The sequence below is a fragment of the Carettochelys insculpta genome, chromosome 2, assembly GCF_033958435.1.
Source record: "Carettochelys insculpta isolate YL-2023 chromosome 2, ASM3395843v1, whole genome shotgun sequence".
NCBI classification, from domain to species: domain Eukaryota; kingdom Metazoa; phylum Chordata; order Testudines; family Carettochelyidae; genus Carettochelys; species Carettochelys insculpta.
The window spans coordinates 39,093,441-39,115,231 of record NC_134138.1 but is presented as its reverse complement, the minus strand read 5'-3'; the positions used below and the strand labels follow the sequence as shown (position 1 = coordinate 39,115,231).

The following is a 21,791-nucleotide window of genomic DNA, read 5'->3' as shown; positions in this document are numbered from 1 at the left end:
ACGAGGCACCGCAGCCCCTCTCCAGACAGGGCTGCAGAGTTGCTTTCTCTCAGCCCTCTGCTTATGCTGCAGACTCCAACCAGAAGGCAGGGGTCCCCCCTAGCCTACCCGGAGCCCCCGTCTCCATTTTTACAACCAGCCTCGCCCTGGCTGGGACCACCTTCACCCTTCCTGGGGTTTGAGCCACTGGAATACTATCACAAATCGCTCTCTCCAGTGTCCCAGATCTCTCGACGATCTCGCTCCCCCAGACGCAGAGGGTATGCACCAAGGGAGTGGTCTAGGTCACCTTCCCAAGAACAGTGCCTATACTGCCATGGTCGCCCCTATCACGCGGGGCATAGACACCACCGGCAATCTACCAGGGAGAGATCCCCACAGACGGTCCCGTATCCCCGAGGGCAATCGCGAATGGGGACAGAGACTCAAGTATCTCAGGGGGAACTGGTTATGGAACCCCGAGATTTTCCCTTGCAAGCTTCCAGCGAGAGGATGTACCATCACCAACAGGAACCAGAAGGGTCCAGAGAGGCGTACCCTAGTGGTTCCTCGCTCTCCTCCCCGGACGAGGCTACGGCCCCGGGGGACGTCCATCCTCCGGACGATCTCAAACAGTTTCAAGAGCTGTTTAAGAGGGTGGCCTTCATGCAAGGCATCCAAACAGCAGAGGTGCAAGAGAAACACCATAAGCTCCTCAAAAATCTGAGACCTCCGGCCTCCTCCAAAATAGCAATACCGCTTGATGAAGCAATCTTGGAGTCCGCCACTATGATATGGCAGACCCCTGCGACTATTCCGCCTGTCCACAAGAGAGCGGATAAGAAATACTTCGTGCCGGCGAAGGGCATGGAGTTCCTGTTCAGCCACCCACAACCAAATTCCTTGGTGGTGGAGTCGTCGCAACAAAGATCAAAGACATCTCAATTCAAGACAGGGGGAACAGACAAAGATGCCAAGAAGCTAGAGCTGTTCGGCAGAAAGGTCTACTCCTCCTCCACTCTACTGTTGCGAATGGCAAATTACGCAGCGCATTTAACGAACCATAATTTCGACAACTACACTAGGTTAGCCTCCCTCATGGACTCGCTTGAGAGGACAAGAAACCGGTGCTCAAGGCCATCGTGCAAGAAGGCTGTGCGGCCTCGAGGACAGGAGTTCAGATCACCCTGGATGTTGCGGACACAGCAGCACGCTCCACAGCTACGGCAGTGGTGATGCGAAGGGAGTCCTGGCTCCAGACTTCGGGTATACCGAGGGATCTGCAGGCAAAGATAGTCGATCTTCCCTTCGACTCGCAGAAGCTGTTTGCTGAATCAACTGACTCAGTCCTTCATTCCAGTAAAGATTCAAGAGCCACACTTAGGACCCTGGGGATTTACACCCCTCCATACAGAAAGAAAAAGTACTACCCTCAACAAAGACGGTACCAGTACCAGCAACAGCGTCCTCAGTACCACAGGGGTTACGAACAAGGGCGACATCCACAGCACCAGCAGTACAGAACTCCCAGGCGACATTCCCAACAGAGCCGTGCGTCCTCGGGGCAGGGCCAAAGGCCACAAGTTTGACACACAGATCCAGGGCTGCGCCATCACTACCATCGCACAAGGTCATCTGAAGCGGTTGTTCCACCATCGCCTCCGACCATTCTACGACCAGTGGCAAAGGATCACCACAGACAAATGGGTGCTGGAGATCATAGCCACGGGGTACGCCATCCCCTTCCAGTCGCTCCCACCGCCACGACCTCCACCCAGGCCCCACCTCCAGGAGGCCTCCCACGTAGCGAGGCTCAAGCAGGAGGTAGACCATCTCATGCTCATAGGGGCAGTGGAAAGAGTGCCGGAGCAACTGCAAGGAAAAGGGTTCTACTCGAGGTACTTCCTCATGGAGAAAAAGACAGAAGGCTGGAGGCCCATCTTAGATCTTCGAGGCCTCAACCGGTACCTGCGCAAACAACGCTTTCGGATGATCACAATCGCCTCCATCCTTACGGCACTGGACGATGGAGATTGGTTCGCAGCCCTCGACTTACAAGACGCGTATTTCCACATAACTATCCATCCGGCTCACCGGCGATTCCTCCGGTTCATGGTAGGCAAAGAACATTTTCAATACAAGGTCCTACCGTTTGGCCTCTCCTTGGCCCCCAGAGTCTTCACCAAGACCTTGGCAGTGGTGTCAGCCTACCTGCACAGACAGCGGGTATTTATATTCCCGTATCTGGACGACTGCCTACTGAAAGGGGCCTCGAAGGAGGAGGTACTACGCATGATACGCGTCACAGCAGGCACGTTCTCTTCGCTCGGCCTGGTTATCAATCTGGCAAAATCAAAGATAGACCCCACACAGGACGTAGAGTTCACAGGGGCACGCATAAATTCTATTACAGCGAGAGTGTATCTACCAGGGACTCGCTTTCGGGCCATCGGCTCCCTCATGCAGGTCATCACCTTCAGCCCTACGGTGCCGGTCCTTACGTGCTTACAGCTGCTGGGCCACATGGCAGCGGCGACGTTCGTAGTACAGAACGCCAGGTTACACATGTGCAGCATGCAGCACTGGCTGGTGAGCGTATACAAACCGGCAGCACACACCGTTCACAAAGTGGTGTTGCCCACAGCAGAGGTGCGCAAATCCCTGCAATGGTGGGTAAACCCCAACAACTTGCTAACAGGGGTACCCTTCCACCAACCACAAATATCGGTTTTTCTTACTACAGATGCCTCCCTCATAGGGTGGGGAGCACACATGGGTGAAGAGGTGACTCAAGGGCTGTGGTCCTTCACGGAGCAGTCACTGCACATAAATATACTGGAGCTCAGAGCAGTGTTCAACGCCTGCAGACACTTTCGAGACCATATACAAGGCAAAGTTGTCGGGATCAGTACAGACAATACCTCCACCATGTTTTATATAAATCGGCAAGGAGGAGCTCGGTCCCGTGCCTTATGTGCGGAAGCATTCCGGTTATGGAACTGGTGCATCGCCAACAATATAATTTTGAAAGCCTCATACTTACCAGGCGCTCACAATGTGAAGGCAGACCAGCTGAGCAGGCGTTTTGCACTCACGCACGAGTGGCAGATCCATCCCGATCTGCTACGACTGATTTTTCACGCGTGGGGTTTTCCCCAGATAGACCTGTTTGCCACTCAACACAACAAGAAGTGCCCACGATTCTGCTCCAGGGCAGGACTGGGACGGGGGTCGCTGGGGGACGCATTCGCGATCTCGTGGAGGGGCCCCCTGCTTCACGCTTTTCCTCCCACAGTGCTGATCCACAAAGTCTTGCAGAAAGCGAGGAGGGAAGGAGCCTGAATGATTCTGATAGTCCCAACATGGGATCGACAGCAATGGTTACCCCTACTCCTGCGCATGTCGGACCGTCCACCGATGCCCCTTCCAGTGGCGCCGGATCTGCTCACGCAAGCCCAGGGGTCCATAGTGCATCTGCACCCCCAAGGCCTGCGACTACAAGCATGGTTAATCCATGGGTCAGCTCCCTAGAGAGCACGTGTACGGAGGAAGTGCAGCAAGTCCTATAAAGTAGCAGGAGGACTTCCACCAGGAAGACCTACAAGCAGAAATGGACTCGCTTCACAGCATGGTGTTCTACCAAACAGCTAGCCCCGCTTTCCGTGCCTATACCTGTGATATTAGAGTATTTAATGGACCTCAAGAGAGGAGGACTCTCACTATCCTCGTTGAAGGTCCACCTTGCCGCCATTTCGGCATTCAGATACGAAGAGGAAGGGCACATGGTGTTCGCCCATCCCATGGTTACCAGGTTCCTCAAAGGGTTGGTAAACCTATACCCCCCTCGGAAACCGCTTCCACCTTCGTGGAACTTGGACCTGGTGCTTAATGTGCTAACGGGACCACCGTTTGAGCCTTTGGCCACGGTTTCCCTCCGCCTCCTTACAATAAAGACGACCTTTCTTCTCGCAATCACGTCAGCTCGCAGGGTGAGCGAGCTTGCGGCAGTTATGGCAACTCCACCCTGCACTGTTTTTTCCAAGGAGGCGGTAACCATACGGCTGCATCCAGCCTTTGTTCCCAAAGTTTCTTCTGAGTTTCACATTAACGAACCTATTGTTTTACCCTCGTTTTATCCAAAGCCTCATAACTCTAACAAAGAGGCATGCCTACACCTCCTGGACGTGAGGAGGGCGCTAGCCTTCTATATAGACAGGACCAAGTCCTTCCGGAAAACGGATAGACTCCTAGTCTCTCTCGCTCCCAAATCGAAAGGAGAAGGTCTCTCTTCGCAGAGAATCTCGAAGCACATCGTATCCTGCATAAAAATGTGCTACGAACTCAAAAAGACTCCTTTACTGGCCACTCCCAGGGCTCATTCCACTAGGGCGGTGGCGGCATCAACAGCATTTTTCAAGGGCGTTGTGCTAAAAGACATTTGCAGAGCGGCGACCTGGTCATCCTATGATACCTTCGCCAAATGTTACGCCCTTCACAGGGTATTCCAAGAGGATACCCATCTCTCGACAGCGGTCCTCTCAGGGACAAGCTGCACATAATCCGATTACCCACCTCCTATCTTGGGTTACTGCTGGGTAGTCACCTAATGTGGAGCACCCACGGGGACACTTGAAGAAGAAAGAGAGGTTACTCACCCTAGTAACGGTGGTTCTTCGAGATGTGTCCCTGTGGGTGCTCCACCACCTGCCCATCCTCCCTGCTTCGGATCTCTGTTTAGTGTTTTGCAGGAGCATCCGAGGCGGTTGGTCAAGGACCTGGCGGGGACCGGATCGCGCACATGGCCAGGAGCACGCAAGGGAGCGGTGCGCACCGGCGCATGCGCGGTCCGGCAGAAACTGCTTGGAAGATCCGATCTACGGCACCGGGCGAGCCCAACACCTAATGTGGAGCACCCACGGGGACACATCTCGAAGAACCACCGTTACTACGGTGAGTAACCTCTCTTTTTGTGTGCTTTTACTGTATAATGTACAGATTTGATAGGGGAGACAAGTGTTTCTCAGACTGAGGATCCCACCCCACAAAAAACTGGAGGTGTGTGTGTCGGCGGGGGGTAATGCTATTTTTGGCTATTTATATCGACAAGTTTAAAGTGGTTATATGTTTTTCAACAGTATATAACTGAATTTCTAAAGGTTTCAGAGATGTAGAATGTTCAGAACAATATAATTTTGGACATATGACTTAAGTAAACTGTTTGATGGAGATCATAACCCAGGTACACTTCACCAAAAGTGTTATTTAGTTAGTCTTTAAAGTGCTACAATTCTTCTGCTTTATTTAATTGTTCGGTCCAGTGATGGTGTCCCCAGAATAAATATGTGGACAAAGTTGGCAGCGGGGTTTGTTGCAAGGAAAAGTTCCAGGATTAGTATTACTGTGGCGTACCCTGTGATCGCTGGTGACAAGTTTTCTTAGGTTAGGAGGTTGTCTATAGGAAAGGACAGACCTGTCACCTAGGGCCTTCTGTGTGTAGTATCACAATCCAGAATATGTTGTAGGATTTTAATGATGTGTTGCAGGGGTTTGAGTTGGGGGCTGTAGTTGATGACAAGTGGTGTTCTGTTATTGGTCTTCTAGGGCCTGTCTTGAAGTAGCTGGTTTCTGGGTATTCATCCAGCCCTGTCAATTCGTTTTTTTACTTCTCCTGGTGGGTAATTAAGGTTTATGAATGCTTGGTAGAGATCTTGTAGTTTTCGGTCTCTGTCAGTAGGATCAGAGCAGATGCGATTGTATCTAAGGGCTTGACTATAAATGAAGGATTGTGTGGTGTGTACTGGATGGAAGCTGGAGGCATGTAGGTAAGTGTAGCAGTCCATGGGTTTCCAGTAGAGCGTAGTGTCGATGTGGCCATGGTTTTTTTTTTTTTAATTGATAGTGATTTGGCTTGGTTCTGTTTGAATCCTACTGTGACCCTTCCTCATGTATTTGTGAGACTCTTTGTAATGTGACAGCTGCAGTAGGTGTACTTATCCCACAGTAGATTTTGTAGTGCTGTAAAACAGATCCTACTTGACACCTGCCAAATCCCACGAGTACAGAGCTAATAAATTTCAGAATGGAGTACACTGCTATCTGTTATGGAGAACTGTGAGTTCACTTTCATACTTAAACTGAACTAAGTAACAATGTGTTCAGTACTTGACAAACACTATTACATTAGACTATTGAGCATTTTTTACATCATATCTCTGTTCATAACCCTGTCAACTGATGTTCTTCAGTATTAGTTATGATAACTTTTAGTTGGTATGGCAATTCATCAACGAGTGACGTTATTTAACTAGCACATATTTTTCCATTTATTTGTTTTAGGGTTTCAGCTACTGAATTAATTCTGTGAAAAGAGAATGTTTCTGTTTTACCACCTCCATTATGTTATCTTTTCCAGTGCAATTACAAGCTAATTCAAACCTCTTTGTGTTAGTCTAATAACATCTGATTCCTTCTTGTCACCCAGTACCTCTTCATGAACCTCTAATACTGTCAATGTCCCTGGCACTTACTTATGGAAAATGTTTTTCTCTGAGCAGAGGGTTTCACGATAGATCAGTCAGTAATGGAACATCAAAAAGATCTCATCTATTAGAGTTACGTATGGCTAAGATCACAATTATCAAAAGTCTTTTTTTTTTGTTTTGGCTTTCCTATCCAAACAATAAATGTAGTTGTCAGCAGGATAAGTTCACACATCGGATAAGGTCACAATTTCATTTAGTGACAACTTCCAACAGCATGAACTTACAAGGTCCGATTTATTAAAGACTCAAAAAGGATAAGATCACTGCATGGTTAGCCTGATTTATCAGGGTTTGACTGGAGTAGTTGAATAGAGAATGCGATATTTCAAGTTTATGTACAAAACTGTAGGTTAGTGTGTGTTATGTCTCAGGGAATTGGGAATTGAGGATGAAGAATTTAGAACAGGTATTTCAATAAGGCACGTTAAGTCCATCAGGTAAGTGTATGATCATTTCATATGCTGAGTTCTATCTTGTTTTGACAGGAACTGCAACATAAGAAGCATAAATATGACACCATGCCTTGTATGTAAATTGATTGTATTTTACAGCATTCAAAGGTGTGTATAGTAGCTGGACTTCATTTTGTAGCAAAGAGAATCACCAGTTAAATGTCCCACTCTTGCTATTAATGTATGTAACCAGGCAGGCAGCTGTTCAATGGCTAAGTTGTAGACCAGTTAGAGGTACTGTATCATACTTCAGCACTTTGACTGGCTTTGTCAGAGGTGGAGAATTTCTACAAACTTTGAAAGTTTTTTTGAACTCAGTGTGATTTCAGGACTGTTCATATTTGTTTCTACAATATACAATGTTTCTCAGACATGAAGGACAATACTTTTATATAGCAAGATCCTTAGCTGGTGGAATTAGCAAAGCTCAAGTAAACTCAGTGAACCAACATTTATTTACTCCAGAGGATCTGGCCTACACATTTTTGCTAAATGGCCTCCTCTTCTAAGGCTAGTCCTAATAAAAGGTTATTGCCAGTAAGTTGCAAATTACTTTCCTGCATTTTTTTAATATTTTAAACATGTAGATGCAGTCAGAATTATTTATGAGTATAGTAACTGTGCCCAACAGGTCCTGCCTTTGTTTCACATTCAGCTGTGTACCTTTGTTTCTTAATGTAGAGAGTGGGAAGATGGCTGAAATCCAGTGGTCATTGTGTTCAGAAAATACCATTTATTGTACTATATTTAACATATTTGGATTCCTCTGATACTTGAAACCATGGTCAAATTCTATAATAAGCCAATAACTCTTGTTGCATACTGCTGATATACAGAACACTACATTTTCTGACATTATAAATAAGCGGGTTATGATTTATTAAATAACGTAGAACATTTCCCACTTAATTATTAGTGAGTTAGGGATATCCCTTACAATATCTACAATTAAGAAAGAATTTCCTACAGAAGAGTTCTTTAATTTTGGCCCAACGTCTACCAAAGTGGCTTGATATATTAAAAGCCATGGGATGTTTGTTGGCTGCACTAGTGAGTCATGACTTGGAGCTTCTTTTACAATGCAGCTATCGTAAGTCTTTGACTAATCACAGACTTTAAAAGTATGCAATATCAATAAGATAAGAGAAACAGCCCACAGTACTAGCAACATTATCTTTTACCAAAATTGATTAGCCCATACAAAGTGTCTCAAATATTTTGAATAAAGCTACTCAGCAAGCTGGAAATAAGGATGTTCTTGAAGAACAAACTGCAAAGGAAATTGAAGTAAATATCACTAAAAAAGAAATATGCATTCATTTCAGATGGTACTTAATTTACAAACCTTCAATGCATGACATTTATTTCCCTTGTACTCATATTTCTTAGTGGGTTCTTCAGTAATGTTCTGTACTGTACTTCTCAATAGGACAATTAGCAGGTTTGGGGATGCACTGTTGAATGAATACAATAAAATATAACTAACAGTCTGATGTTTACATTTGACATAGTAGTCATGATGCATTCAAAAACTATATTCCAGGGGTGTCCAATATGTTCACCACTTGACACATGTGGTGACTAGGAGACCACATTGTGACAACTACATCTCTAGAGCCACATGCGGCTCTTGGATCCTTTAAATGCAGCTCCTCCTGAGAGCCACACTAGGGAAGTGCCATCCACCTGCTCTGCACACGCTCCACTGCTTGGTGGGAGAGGCATGTGGTGGCCCTGGCTGAAACTTTGGCAGCAGCTCTGGCAGCTCTGGTGAGTTGCTGGCATTGAATTTGAAAGAGTGTGTGCTCGGGGTTACTGACTCTGGGTGGGGGGGCATTTATTTAGAGCAGTGGTGGGAAATGTGGTAAATATGGAAGAATTGCAACCACAAGTGTGGCAATCGTTGAATTCCTATTGGACGCTGCTGCTCTCTTCCATCTCTGGGTATGAATTGTGTTTGTTACCACGTGTTATTATGTGTAAAGGTATACGTTAGATCTGTGCCAAAGTTGTTCAGTATGTTGAATAATCAGAAATTGCAAAGAGCACATTGAACATAGAATTTCTCACTCTATTTGGGCTGGAATACAGAATCAGAGAGCTGAATCTGGTTGTTGACCCTCAGCTTTTCCCCTTTTCCCCTTGGAGGCTGTGTGAGAAAGGAAGCTTTCCTTTGCCAGAAATTTCCCTAAAGAAAGGCAGAACTTATCAATCTTTTAGATCATTTTGTCTAGGATCCCTACCCTTGGCTAGTAACCATGTGTTAGAATAACCAGAGCATCTCTCCTTCCTCTGCAGTGTGGTATGTGGCCAGCTGGAGCTCCAGTCAAGGAAAAGACAGTAGCTTCTCAGACCATCATGCCCTGTACCAGGGCTGATCTAAACTCTTCAGCTACAGAGAGGTTTAGGGGAATCCTTTTCAATTCATGTGTAAACACACACTTTCATCTGAACACAGTCTCCATTGAGATCCTCAGACTGGCCTTTCTGTCATGACTCTGATGTCATTTGCTTTCATCTAAGGGAAGCGTGGCATAGACAAGCAAAATAGTGGAGAACCATTACGCTTTCATCGCACAAGTATGATCTGTTCTTTACTACAGTTTTGTCGTCTCCCACTGTACACAAAAATTCAGGTATATAGAATATGGCAAAATACAATAAAAGTCACAAACACCCTACACCTGTTTTGTTTTGTTTTGTTGTGCCCGAACCCTCAGTGTTTGAGGGAGTTTTGAGGATAATTTCTATTAGTGATATTTGTTATCTTTCTCCTATAAATCCTAGTGCCAATGTCATTCTGCTCAGAGAGAGGAATGTATGTAGTGATGTGATAAACAGGATATGGATAGAGGTTCTGTACAAAATCTCAGTAGATGCCTGTCAAAATTTTCTCAGGGTTGGTTTTGAAGTCAACACTCATTAAATTTCATTTTTTTTCTCAGACAAGGAAAGATCCTGAATGAGAACAACTTTCCCAAGCATCAAACCTTGTTGGATTTTTTTTTCATCCTTGTTCAAAGAAAGTGTGATTAACATTTATTTACAAAGGGATAAAACGAAAACCCTCCTTCCCCACAAAAAGCACTGATCTGTAATTTTAAAATGGTTGGTGAGGCAAATGTAGCTTCAGGTACATCCAAGCTTGAAAAATTTCAGCCCATGTCTTGTTTTGGAGAGATATGAGCATGGGAATTGAGGAGGTTATAATACACCATGTTTTATGACCTTCGCTAAAGTACTTGCTACTTGGAGTATATTATAATAACCCTACAAGAGCACATTTTAAAACAGCTTGGACATGATTCACCTGTAATTCAACTGTAATGCAGTGCGGAGATCCATGGTTTGCACTAAAACACACATTTAGACATAATAGAGTAAGGAGAATGAAAGAAGGGACCCGATAGCCTATTCTGTAGTCAACTTGGAAAAAAAGTCAGTTATTTTGAAAAGTGATTGCTGATTTTATGCTTGTTTTCTTGTGTTAGGACTCTTGCTTATTTAAATAAAAGAAAGCATGAATGTGTGCACTTTAGAACTTTACTAGATGTTTGGGTATCACTGAATGATCTGCCCTAAATTTGTCGTTCTTAATCCATTAAAAGACAGGCCTGCTTGTAAATCCACAGGTACAGATAAGGAGTCAGTGTGTGACTGAATCTGAACTCTTTTCAGATGAAAAATGTCAGTGTCAGAAAGGGAGGCTGAATTATTTTTTAAAAGGGTTTTCAAAGATTCTCATGATTCCTCTGGTATCAGTTAAATGTGACATGTCCATAGACCTGGCTTTTTTTAGTGTGTAAAAAGCAAGCTAATTCTCTTGGTTTCATCTATACTGCAGTGTGTGGGTGTACAACGTATTGATCTGCAGCTCTGAAAAGCCCTCTGCATCTCTAAATTAGTGTATAGGGACTGTTTAAAAGTTAATTTCATTTATTTCATTATTTCTGTGGACATTTTTAAGTATGTTAGATATAATTGCTGCATAATTAAACTCTCCAATTTATATGTCACCTTTGCAAAAGTATGAAGATGTTGTCAAGAATACTTATTTGCACATATGTAAACTGGTGTAAATCAATACAGCTGAATGGATTTGTGCCAGTTTACATGAAGGATAAGCACCTCCATTCTTAATGAAATATTTTTGCAGTCAGCTGCACTCACCACTGTAATACAGATGTCTTTGCTTGGAAACAGAACCCAGAACCAATTCTGCTCTTTGGAAAATAATCAGGGTTTATTCACATAAACAAGGAAAACCTTCTGCCTATGTGGATATATCATAAATCCAGATATTCACATGAGTGGCTAGTTGTAGGAGATGTGTTGAAAGCTGGGGGATTGCTTACAAAGGAGAAATTCTCATTCCCTTCATTCCTACCTCCACAAGGTCAGTTTCACAATCATCACCATCTCTAAATTTGGGACATGCATCCTGTTTAGTATTAGAGTAGGTAGAATCCCTATGACCTTTGTGAAAAAAATCACACTTGTGATTTATATATTTGCTGTTGATGAGAAGGATTACATTGATGTGGAAGACAAGAACTATTGTCACAGCTGATCTTTATGTGAAGGGAAGGATAGTTGGTACCATAGAGGGGAGGCATTTAGGGTGAAATTCTGGCCCCATCTTAGGGTGAGCTTTATTATTAACTTCAGTATTTTATTTATTTAAAATATGTTTACCTTACCTTTCTATTTCAGATATTCAAAGCAGCTTACAAATTTTTTTAAAAATATAAACATATATGAAAAGATTTAAAAATACAAAACTCCAAAAGGGCATAAAACCTACTAAAACATCTCAAAAGAAGGATCACACACACAAACTCAAACACCAATAAAAACCCAAGTAAAAAGGGTGGCTTTTGTATATAAGATCATGACTTCATGTAAGCACACGATTTCATCCAAAATAATGAACTTCAAAAAGGCCAGTGCTCAGATGGGCAACAGTATTTGTTAAAAATGGAACTTTCTTAAAAAAAGTTGGCAAAATTGTTTAAGTACTTTCTATATCTTGTAAAAATGTTAATTGGAAAACTGCTAAAACAGAAATTTTTCAATAATTTTGATACTTTTATTTTACATTTCTGGAAAAGTGCCCACTTTCCCTCTTCCCCCCGCCAACCTCCCACATACACATTTCTGCTCCTTTTTAACTCCACTGGAACATTGAGAGGGGAAGTTAAACAGTGAAAGAAAGTAATTGTTTCATTTAGTCTTGAAAGTGTTACTTTCAGAAAGAAACTAACTTACCTATTATATATAATGTTTTCACTTTTTACTTCCTCCCTGTAAGTGAGAAAATGTAGCACAGAGATGTATTGTGACTTTTTTCTGGTAGAAGAAAAAATAGTGACAGAGTTATTGGCCCCCAATTTTTCTTACTTTTCTTGCATTATAGAGCAAGGGTGACCAAACTGGCTCATGAGTCAAAAGTGGCTCTTTCTCACAGAGCCCCGACTCCATTCTCCACCTATCAGACTGGGAACAAGGGAAGCTTCAATCTTCTGCCCTGCAGAGCAACACTGGGTCTAAAGACTTCTTCCCAATGGAAGCTTCAGCCCTGAGGGAGGTACCTGTTGGGGCTTGGGGCTTAAGCAGCTAGGCACACCATCCTGCAACAGGGCACATGTTCTGATCCCTGGAAGGAGCACCTGGCTCTTGAACTGCTGAAGATTATTTTGTATGGCTCAGAGAGTCAGTAGTTTGCCCACCCCCACCCATTATAGAGCAAATATGTTGGTGCTGGATCTACTAGCCTCAGTTACTTTGGGCCAAATTCTAAAACTTTAACTCAGGCAAAACTTTAGTTGAGGCAATTCTTTTAATCTATATACCAATATATACCCAGAGGAATTCCTCTGATGTCAATGGAATTACCCAGGTTGTTGTAAATGAAAAGAATTTGGCCCAATAGAAATTCTGCTTGAATAAATACTTAGAATTTGACCCCTTTTTACAATGAAATGCAGAAGGTGTATTAACTGCAATGTTGTACTTCCTATTACACCTTTTTTTTCTGCAGCCATCACCTCCTCCTCAGCATTTGATCAAAGCCTCTTGCATAACTGGTATTTTCTCTCATTCTGAAAGACTTACTAAATAAAAATTCCTTCAAAATATAATAGGTGTGAAAAGATGCAAGAAAGAAATGGGACTTTATAACTCAAATTTGAATATAATTATAAGGAAAAAGGCTTAGGTTTTCTTTTTCCTCAGGATGACAAGATCAGTTTTTCTTCAGACAAGCATAATTAATTCCCATTATATGGGTACTCAGAACATTGTAAATGTAAAACAAACACAAAGGCAGAGGTGGTTGTTGTCAAGGCATAAGTGAAAGTACTCTAAGTGGTGCTTTTTTTCTTTGTTTGCAGGAGAGTTGGAAATGTTCCAGAAGGATGGGGAGCGCAAGATTCAGAGTCGGCAGCAGCTTCCAATTGGAACAACATGGGGTCCTTTTGCTGGGAAGATGGATCTGAATAATAACACCTTGGTATGTAGATGCCCAGTGGATTGACTTTATTATAATTCTGGTCATCCCATAGGAATTAGTCATTATTACTACTCAATCAAATTGCTTAGAAACAACCATTGTAAGCTTTCATGGACAGTGCTATTTGGATCTTTTCCAAGCAGTCCCATCTATTGCAGCAGTCTACAACAAATTATGCAAGGCACAGATTAATGGTCATAAACTTGTTACTTTACAATTAGGAGAGTTTATGATTCTTTACTTATCTGCCAAGCAAAACTGATATCTTTCACTTTTAATAACATATCAGAGTGTTTTTTAACTATTTCAGACCTCAAATTAATTATTGAAAAATTCGTATTAATAAACTGCATAGAAAATACATAAATAACTATGTTAACCTGTATTTAAATTAATGTAACCCCTGCTAAACAGCATTGTAAACAGAGATACAGAACCTGTCTTCAACTTTTAGCCATTGAATCAAGTTATTGAAGGATTCTGACATGAGTGCCTAGTATTATGTGAGGTATAATCCACACTAGCCCTGACTTCAGTAAACCCTCAAGTTACACAGAGCTTGCATTCCTGCAACTCCTGCTTAACTAAAATTTTCACGCAAGTCGGGGGGGAATGGGAAGCAGGCTGCAGCCTGGTTCCCTGCTCTCCTGGGCTTGCAGAAGCCAGGTAACTGACCAGCCTACCAGAGCTAGTCAGTTTCCTGGCTCCCAGAGTGGTGGGGAGCTGGGAAACAAGGGGCATCCTGGGTCCAAATCCAGGCTGGTCAGTTTCCTGGTTTCTGCCAGTTCAGGGCAGCCAGGAACCAGGCAGCAGCATGGATCTTGACTCCCTTTCTTTTTGCAGATCCAGGAAACTGTCCATGGTACCAGTGTCGGTCATTTTCCTGGCTCTAGCCAGTGGAGGGGATCCAGAAATCAGAGGCAGCCTGGCTCCCAGCTCCCTTGCACTCCTTGGCGCCAGCTGGTCAGCTTCCCAGCTCTGCAATTGGAGAGGATCCAGGCGCCAGACTGCTGCCTGATTCCCAGCTCCCCACCACTCCTGCCAGGGGCAACCACCAAGAGTCAGACTACCACTCCTGACAGGAACAGTTTCCCCACTCCTGTCAGGGATGACAGCCTGACTCTCACTGGTGCCACTGACAGGAGTGTCTGCCACCCCAACAGCAGGAAACCGCTCCTGTCAGGGGCGGCAAGAGTCAGGCTACTGCCCCTGACAGGCGTGGTTTCCCACTCCTATCAGGAGCGGCAGTTGCTTTAACCCAAGACATGCACAACTCAGTTGCACATATCTCAGGGGTTTACTGTTCGCTGAAATCACTAGCCCATGTAAGTACTGCAATGCTGAGCAATAAGAATGCTAACAATAGTGTCATTCCTTTTTCTATTTCTTTGTTTGTAATTAAGTCTCATTCTCAGCATTAGGTTTTGTGTAGATTGGGTTTCTTTCCATTGGTTATTTAAAAAAAAAAATCATTTTTTGAAAAGGAAAAAAAAAACAGGGTAAGATGCCAGATGTAGTAGAGAGATAAAATCTTCATTTCCTTGAAAGGACAGTGCTCTGCAGGAGTTACCATCTAGCATGGAGTCAGCAACCCCTAGCAAGGGTGCCAAGAGTGGCACATGAGCCAATTTCCATTAGCACTGGAGGCAGGAGCTCAACCCTGCCCCTCATCCCCCATACAGCCAGGAGCTTGCTCAAAGCCATGCTGCCTGTGGATTAACAAAAGACCAGCTAATGCTACCAACCACCACCTAAACGCTAAAGCTCTGCATCTGTATTCAGTTATTAATGAAGCTGTTGTAAGTAGGACTATTAAAAGCATAACCAGCAATCAGATCATACACAGAGGTCAAATTTTGGCACTCTGCCTCAGAATGCTTGCTGACTCCTGATCTAGCAGATCAGTATTTGCTATACAGAGTGTTCAGGACCACATTACTCACATGGAGAACTGTGAAACTTTTTCATTATAATATACCACAGTATACAATTCTATATTTAAAATACATTTGCTGTATAATTGTCCTCCAAGTGTGCCTGTGAAAAATTGTAATGAAGAAGGACGGTTGTTAATCTATGGCTGTGTCTGCCCTAGCCCCCTTCTTCAAAGGGGACATGGTAATCAGCCTGAACGGAGAATACTACTGTAGTGCTGCAATGAATATACAGCGCCTCATTAGGCTAATTCTCCCCGCAGCAACTTCGACATTGCAGACTTCAAAGCACCAGCATGCCATGTAGCCATGGGCACTTCAAAGTGCCCATGCAACTTGGAAGTGCTGTCACAACCAAATTTTTGCATTGGTACTTTGAAGTGCCCATGACTACATGGCATGCCGGTGCTTTGAAGTTTGCAACTTCAAAGTTGCCATGGGGAGAATTAGCCTAATGAGGCGCTGCATATTCATCACAGCACTTCATTAGTATTTTCCACTCAGACTGATTACCATGCCCCCTTCAAAGAAGGGGGCTAGTGTAGACACAGCCTTTATGTGTAATCTCCATTTTTAATTGTTTCTTAACCATTTTAATGTATGGGGTTTTTGTTTAATATAAAAACATGTTATGGACTAATAGGCTAGTAACAATAAGGCTAGATTTTGAAAGTGCTCTGCATTCACAGCTGGGGCTCAATTTTCAAAAGAACTCAGGTCCCATTACAGGAACCTAAATAAGGAAAGTGGGATTTTTAGAATTTAGCAATTCACATTTTGACTAATTTGACTCTGGGCACATAGAAAATCTGGTACATACGTGCTCTTTCAGTTCTATTTGTCTAATTTATATGCAATAAAGCACTTAGCACCATGCTATCACAGAGTTGATTCCTTCACCAACATCTGATGTACTGTGCCTGTGTCTCTTTGGAATGCTCTCCTAAAATTTCCCACCGATACCTCTTCCATCTCAGCTCCATTAGGTGGAGCAGTGATGGGCATGTGGACACTAGTATAAATAAGGTTTCTGGTAGGTCCTGACATTTTAGTTGTACATCTTGAACCTCTCTAATCCAAAACTCTCTCATCCCACATCTGTAGTCCAGCATGATTTTAGTTAGCAGGATGACCACTTAATCATGGGTGTGGCCAAGTTTCCTGTGGTCCCATAAAGTTTGTTTCCAGCAACCAGTCCTGTTTCTCAGTGTTCTGTGCTTTTATTTAGCTGTAATTTACCCCTACATGTCTTCTAAGAGCCCAGTAAGCTGTGGAAGTGTTGGTAATATGCTAGACATTATTGGTCTCTCGTGGTTTGTCAAATTCTCTCATCTGGCACCAGTCAGGTCCTGAAGGTGCCAGGTGACAGTGGTTCAAATGGTTGTGTGTTCTGACCTAATAAGAGAAAGTTTATGTAACATAGTCACTGACATTAGCTCTAAATTAGTTCTTTATCTAATCCACGGGTTCTCAAACTTAAATGCACCATGACTCTTTTTGAGCAGGGAAACAAAGCCTCAGAAACCCGAGATAAGAGGGAGGGCAAAGATATTCCAATTTGGTAGAATAAAACCCACTGGTTTCTGCCCAGGTGAGGGTCTTGTAACCTGAATTCTGCTGCCCAAGGTATAAACTGAAACCTGAGTCCTGCTTCCCAGGAAAGTGTGGCTCTGACTTGGGCCTTGCCCTGGCTAGTGGTGATTGGCCTTCAATCCTGGGCCCCAGCAAGTCTAACACCACCCATACCAACTTTATTAAAATGGGGTTGTGACCCAGTTTGGGATCCTGAGAAGCATTCGTTTAGTGCTACCATAGATGGTAGTACCAAGGAAATTTTTGCCAAATTTCCCACTATGTATTTAAAATTTGAATAAAAATTTTCAGGTTACGAATTAGAAACAGTGCAGCATATAATACAAATTGTGATTGAGCTTTAACCATAGGAGTGCTAACTGGCATAATTAGAATTAACTGGTAGTGTGACAGTGATACTGCTGCTGTTTTGTTGTTTCTCTCAATGAATTGGAGAGCAACAATAGCCAATAGAGGAGGCCATCTGCTCTTTCTTTGGACTCTCATGGGTGTATTTCAGCTCCTCTCTCTTCTTCTAGAGCTGGTCAGACCAGTTTTTGACAAAGTTTTACTGAAATATGCTGTTTTGTCAAAGCTGAAACATCTGTCAGGAAAGTATCAGTTTCAACAAAGCTTTATTCAAAAATAGAAAGCAATGTCAGCTCTCATTCTATTGCCTGATGGTTGAGACACTGACCTAGAGATGGGAGATGAGGGTTCTAGTACTTTGTTATCCCCGATTGAGAATGATCTGGGACAGAGACAGAACTAGGCATAAGCTGAGTGAGCAGTTTCTTCAGGTTGACATTCATTCTTAAGAACTTGCCTGTTTTAGTATTGTGTGTGTGAGAGAGGGAGGAATTCTTCTGCTGAGGGCCCCAACACTGGTGAGGGATGAAAAAACTCTGCTTTGAATCAAACAGTGTATGGTCTAGAGCATAGGCTTTCCACATGCTAGGTGAGTGCCCTGACCACCAGGCTAAAGAGAGAGAAATACACATGCCTTCTCTGTTCTGAATCAGAAAACTCAGATTCTTCCTCAAGTGTCCCCGTGGGTGCTCCACGATAGGTGTTGGGCTTGCCCCGGTGCCGCAGGTCGGATCTTTTCAGCAGTTTCTGCCGGACCGCGCATGCCAGGAACTGCCAGTTCCTCTTTAACCGCCATTGGCTGCAGACGGAATCCGCTCAGGCTATGACCAGAGTTAGCGTATTTAATGTTTTTAAAGTGTTTAGAGCTTCTTTTTCAGTCTTTAGCTTAAGTCAGCTTGTTATTGTTTTCAAAAAAAAAAAGAGAGTAAAAAGTAAAGTTTTACAGCCTTAGCAGCGCGTGGAGCAGCGGAGGCCCGGGGACGTAAGGCCATTAGGCCTCCTGCCGCGGCAGGCTGAGTCCGAGAGGGGAACAGGCACAGAGAAGGTGCTAAGTACCCTATTAACAACAAAAAGACTCACCACAATGTCCTCTTCAGGATTCAAAAAGTGTGAGTCATGCCGCAAAGCGATGCCGGCCTCTGATGGGCACAGAAATGCTCCTTCTGTGCAAAGCTCACAGCCAGAGCAAGGAAGGACAGAGAGATGCGGCTGGAAATGCTGCTCTTTGACAAGGCCCTCCAGCCAGACGCGCCGGAGCGGCCTCAGCAGGAGGGACCCGCAGGGGCCCATAAAAGGAAAGCTGCTTCCCTAACCCCATCAGCGCAAAAACAGAGGAAGCTTTCACCAACCCGATCCCTGCTGGCAGCCACAGCAAGCGGGATGGGTGGAGTGCATAGCCCCCAGCCGAAGTCACAGCTGAGCGGCGGCGGCGCAGAGACGCACGTGGCAGAGGCTGAGCCTCCGATAATCAAACAGCCGCCCCGCACCGTGGGCAGGGCGGCAGCCAGGCAAGCGCCGGAACCGGCGGCACCGCAGCTAGCGGCACCGACCCCTGGGGAACCGGCGGTGCAGAGCTCGCAGGCACGCGGCCTGCAGGCACCGGGGGAGACCACCCGTGTGGCACCGCAGCGGAGCATGCCGAGCGCAGCGCAGACAGCAGGACCGAGATCCCCAACACAGAAAGGGGTGGAGCCAGCCCCACAGGGGAGGGGAAAGGCAGCACAGAAAACCCGGCACTGCAGCCCTTCTCCAGACAGGGCTCCAGGGCTACTCGCTCTAAGCCCTTCACTTATGCTGCAGACCTCAACGAGGCGGCAGGGGTCACCTCCAGTATACCCTGAGCCCCCATCCCCATTCCTACAGCCAGCATCACCATGGCTCGGACCATCATCGCCCTTCCTGGGCTTTGAACCCCTGGAGTACTGCCACAAATCAGTCTCTCCATTATCTCAATCACCCAGACGATCTCGCTCCCCCAGACGCAGGGGGTACACGCCTCCAGAGTGGTCCAGGTCTCCATCTCCGGAACAGTGCCCGTGTTGCCATGGTCGCCCCTATCACGTGGGGCATAGACACCATAGGCATACTCCCAGGGACAGATCCCCCCAGACGTTTCAATATCCCCGAGGGCAATCGCGGACGGGGACGGAAACGCAGATATCTCAGGGGGAGTTGATTCTGGAACCCCGAGATTTTCCCTCGCAAGTATCTAGCGAGAGGATGTATCACCGTCAACAGGACCCAGAGGGGTCCAGAGAGGCTTACCCTAGCGGTTCCTCGCTATCTTCCCCTGACAAGGCCACGGCCCCAGGGGACGTCCATCCTCCGGACGATCTCAAACAGTTCCAAGAGCTGTTTAAAAGGGTGGCCTTCACACAAGGCATCCAAACAGCAGAGGTGCAGGAGAAACACCATAAGCTCCTTAAAAACCTGAGACCTCCGGCCTCTTCCAAAATAGCTATTCTGCTGATGAAGCAATCATGGAGTCCGCCACCACAATCTGGCAGACCCCTGCGTCCACTCCGCCTATAAACAAGAGAGCGGAGAAGAAGTACTTCATCCCGACGAAGGGCATGGAGTTCCTGTTCAGCCACCTGCAACCAAATTCTCTGGTGGTGGAATCATCTCAACAGAGGTCGAAAACTTCTCAGTACAAGACGGGGAACGGACAAGATGCCAAGAAACTAGAGTTGTTCGGCAGAAAGGTCTACTCCTCCTCTACCCTACTGTTGAGAATGGCGAATTACGCAGCGCATCTAGCGAACCATAATTTCTACAACTACTCCAGGCTGACTTCCCTCATGGGCTCGCTTCCAGAGGACACGAAGCCGGAGCTCAAGGCCATCATGCAGGAAGGCTACGCAGCCTCGAGGACAGGAGTTCAGATCGCCCTAGTCGTAACGGATACGGCAGCACGCTCAACAGCTATGGCAGTGGTCATGAGCAGGGAGTCCTGGCTCCAGACATCGGGTAACCCGAGGGATCTGCAGGCGAAGATCGTTGATCTCCCCTTTGACACGCAGAAGCTGTTTGCAGTATCAACCACAGCGTCCCCAGTACCACAGGGGCTACAAGCAAGGGCGACATCAACAGCACCAACAGTACAGAACTCCCAGGCGACGTTCTCAACAGAGCCGTGCGTCCTCGGGGCAGGGCCAAAGGCCACAAGTTTGACACACAGATCGAGGGCTGCACTATTGCTACCATCGCGCAATGTCATCCAAAGCTACTGTTCCACCATCACCTCCGACCATTCTACGACCAGTGGCAAGAGATCACCACAGACAAATGGGTAGTGGAGATCATAGCCACGGGTTACGCGATTCCCTTCCAGTCGCTCCCACCGCCACAACCTCCACCCAGACCTCACCTAAAGGACGCCTCCCACGAAGCGAGACTCAAGCAGGAGGTAGGCCATCTTATGCTTATAGGGGCAGTGGAAAGAGTGCCGGAGCAACTCCAAGGGAAAGGGTTCTACTCAAGATACTTTCTCACAGAGAAAAAGACAGGAGGCTGGAGGCCCAGCCTAGATCTTCGAGGCCTCAACCGGTACTTGCGCAACCAACGCTTTCGGATGATCACAGTCGCCTCTATACTTACGGCACTGGACAATGGAGATTGGTTCGCAGCCCTCGACTTACCAGACGCGTATTTCCACATAACTATTCACCCGCCTCACAGGCGTTTTTTCCGGGTTATGGTAGGCAAAGAACATTTTCAGTACAAGGTTCTGCCGTTCGGCCTCTCCTCGGCCCCCAGAGTCTTCACCAGGACCTTGGCAGTGGTATCAGCCTACCTGCACAGACAGGGGGTGTTTATATTCCCATATCTGAAAAAAAAAAAAACGACTGCCTACTGAAAGGGGCCTCGAAGGAGGAGGTACTTCGCATGATACGCGTCACAGCAGACACATTCTCTTCGCTGGGCCTGGTCGTCAATCTGGCAAAATCAAAGATAGACCCCGCACAGGACATAGAGTTCATAGGAGCACGTATAAATTCCATCACAGCAAGGGTTTATCTACCAGATGCCCGCTTTCATGCCATTGGTTCCCTCGTGCAAGTCATCACCTTCAGCCCTACGGTGCCGGTTCTGACGTGCTTACAGCTGCTGGGCCACATGGCAGCAGCAACGTTTGTGGTACAGAATGCCCGATTGCATAGGCACAGCATGCAGCACTGGCTGGCGAGCGTCTACAAACCAGCAGCACACACTGTCCACAGGGTGGTGTTGCCCACGACAGAGGTGCGCAGATCCCTGCAATGGTGGGTGACCCCAAGAACATGCTAACAGGGGTGCCCTTTCACCAACCACAAATATCTGTTTTTCTCACTACTGACGCCTCCAACATAGGGTGGGGAGCACACATGGGTGAAAAGGTGTGGTCCTCCACGTAACAGTCACTGCACATAAATATACTGGAGCTCAGAGC

The 21,791-nt window shown here is 45.6% G+C and overlaps 1 protein-coding gene across 4 annotated transcripts in view; it reads left to right on the top strand.

Moving 5' to 3' along the window:
- ZFPM2 (zinc finger protein, FOG family member 2) overlaps positions 1-21,791 on the top strand; it is a 484,892-nt gene that overhangs the window by 228,158 nt on the left and 234,943 nt on the right. For all 4 annotated transcript variants that reach the window (XM_074986765.1, XM_074986763.1, XM_074986762.1 and 1 more), the window contains one exon: positions 13,366-13,484. In XM_074986765.1, the coding sequence (XP_074842866.1) occupies positions 13,366-13,484 (119 nt within the window). The remainder of the gene's footprint in view (positions 1-13,365; positions 13,485-21,791) is intronic.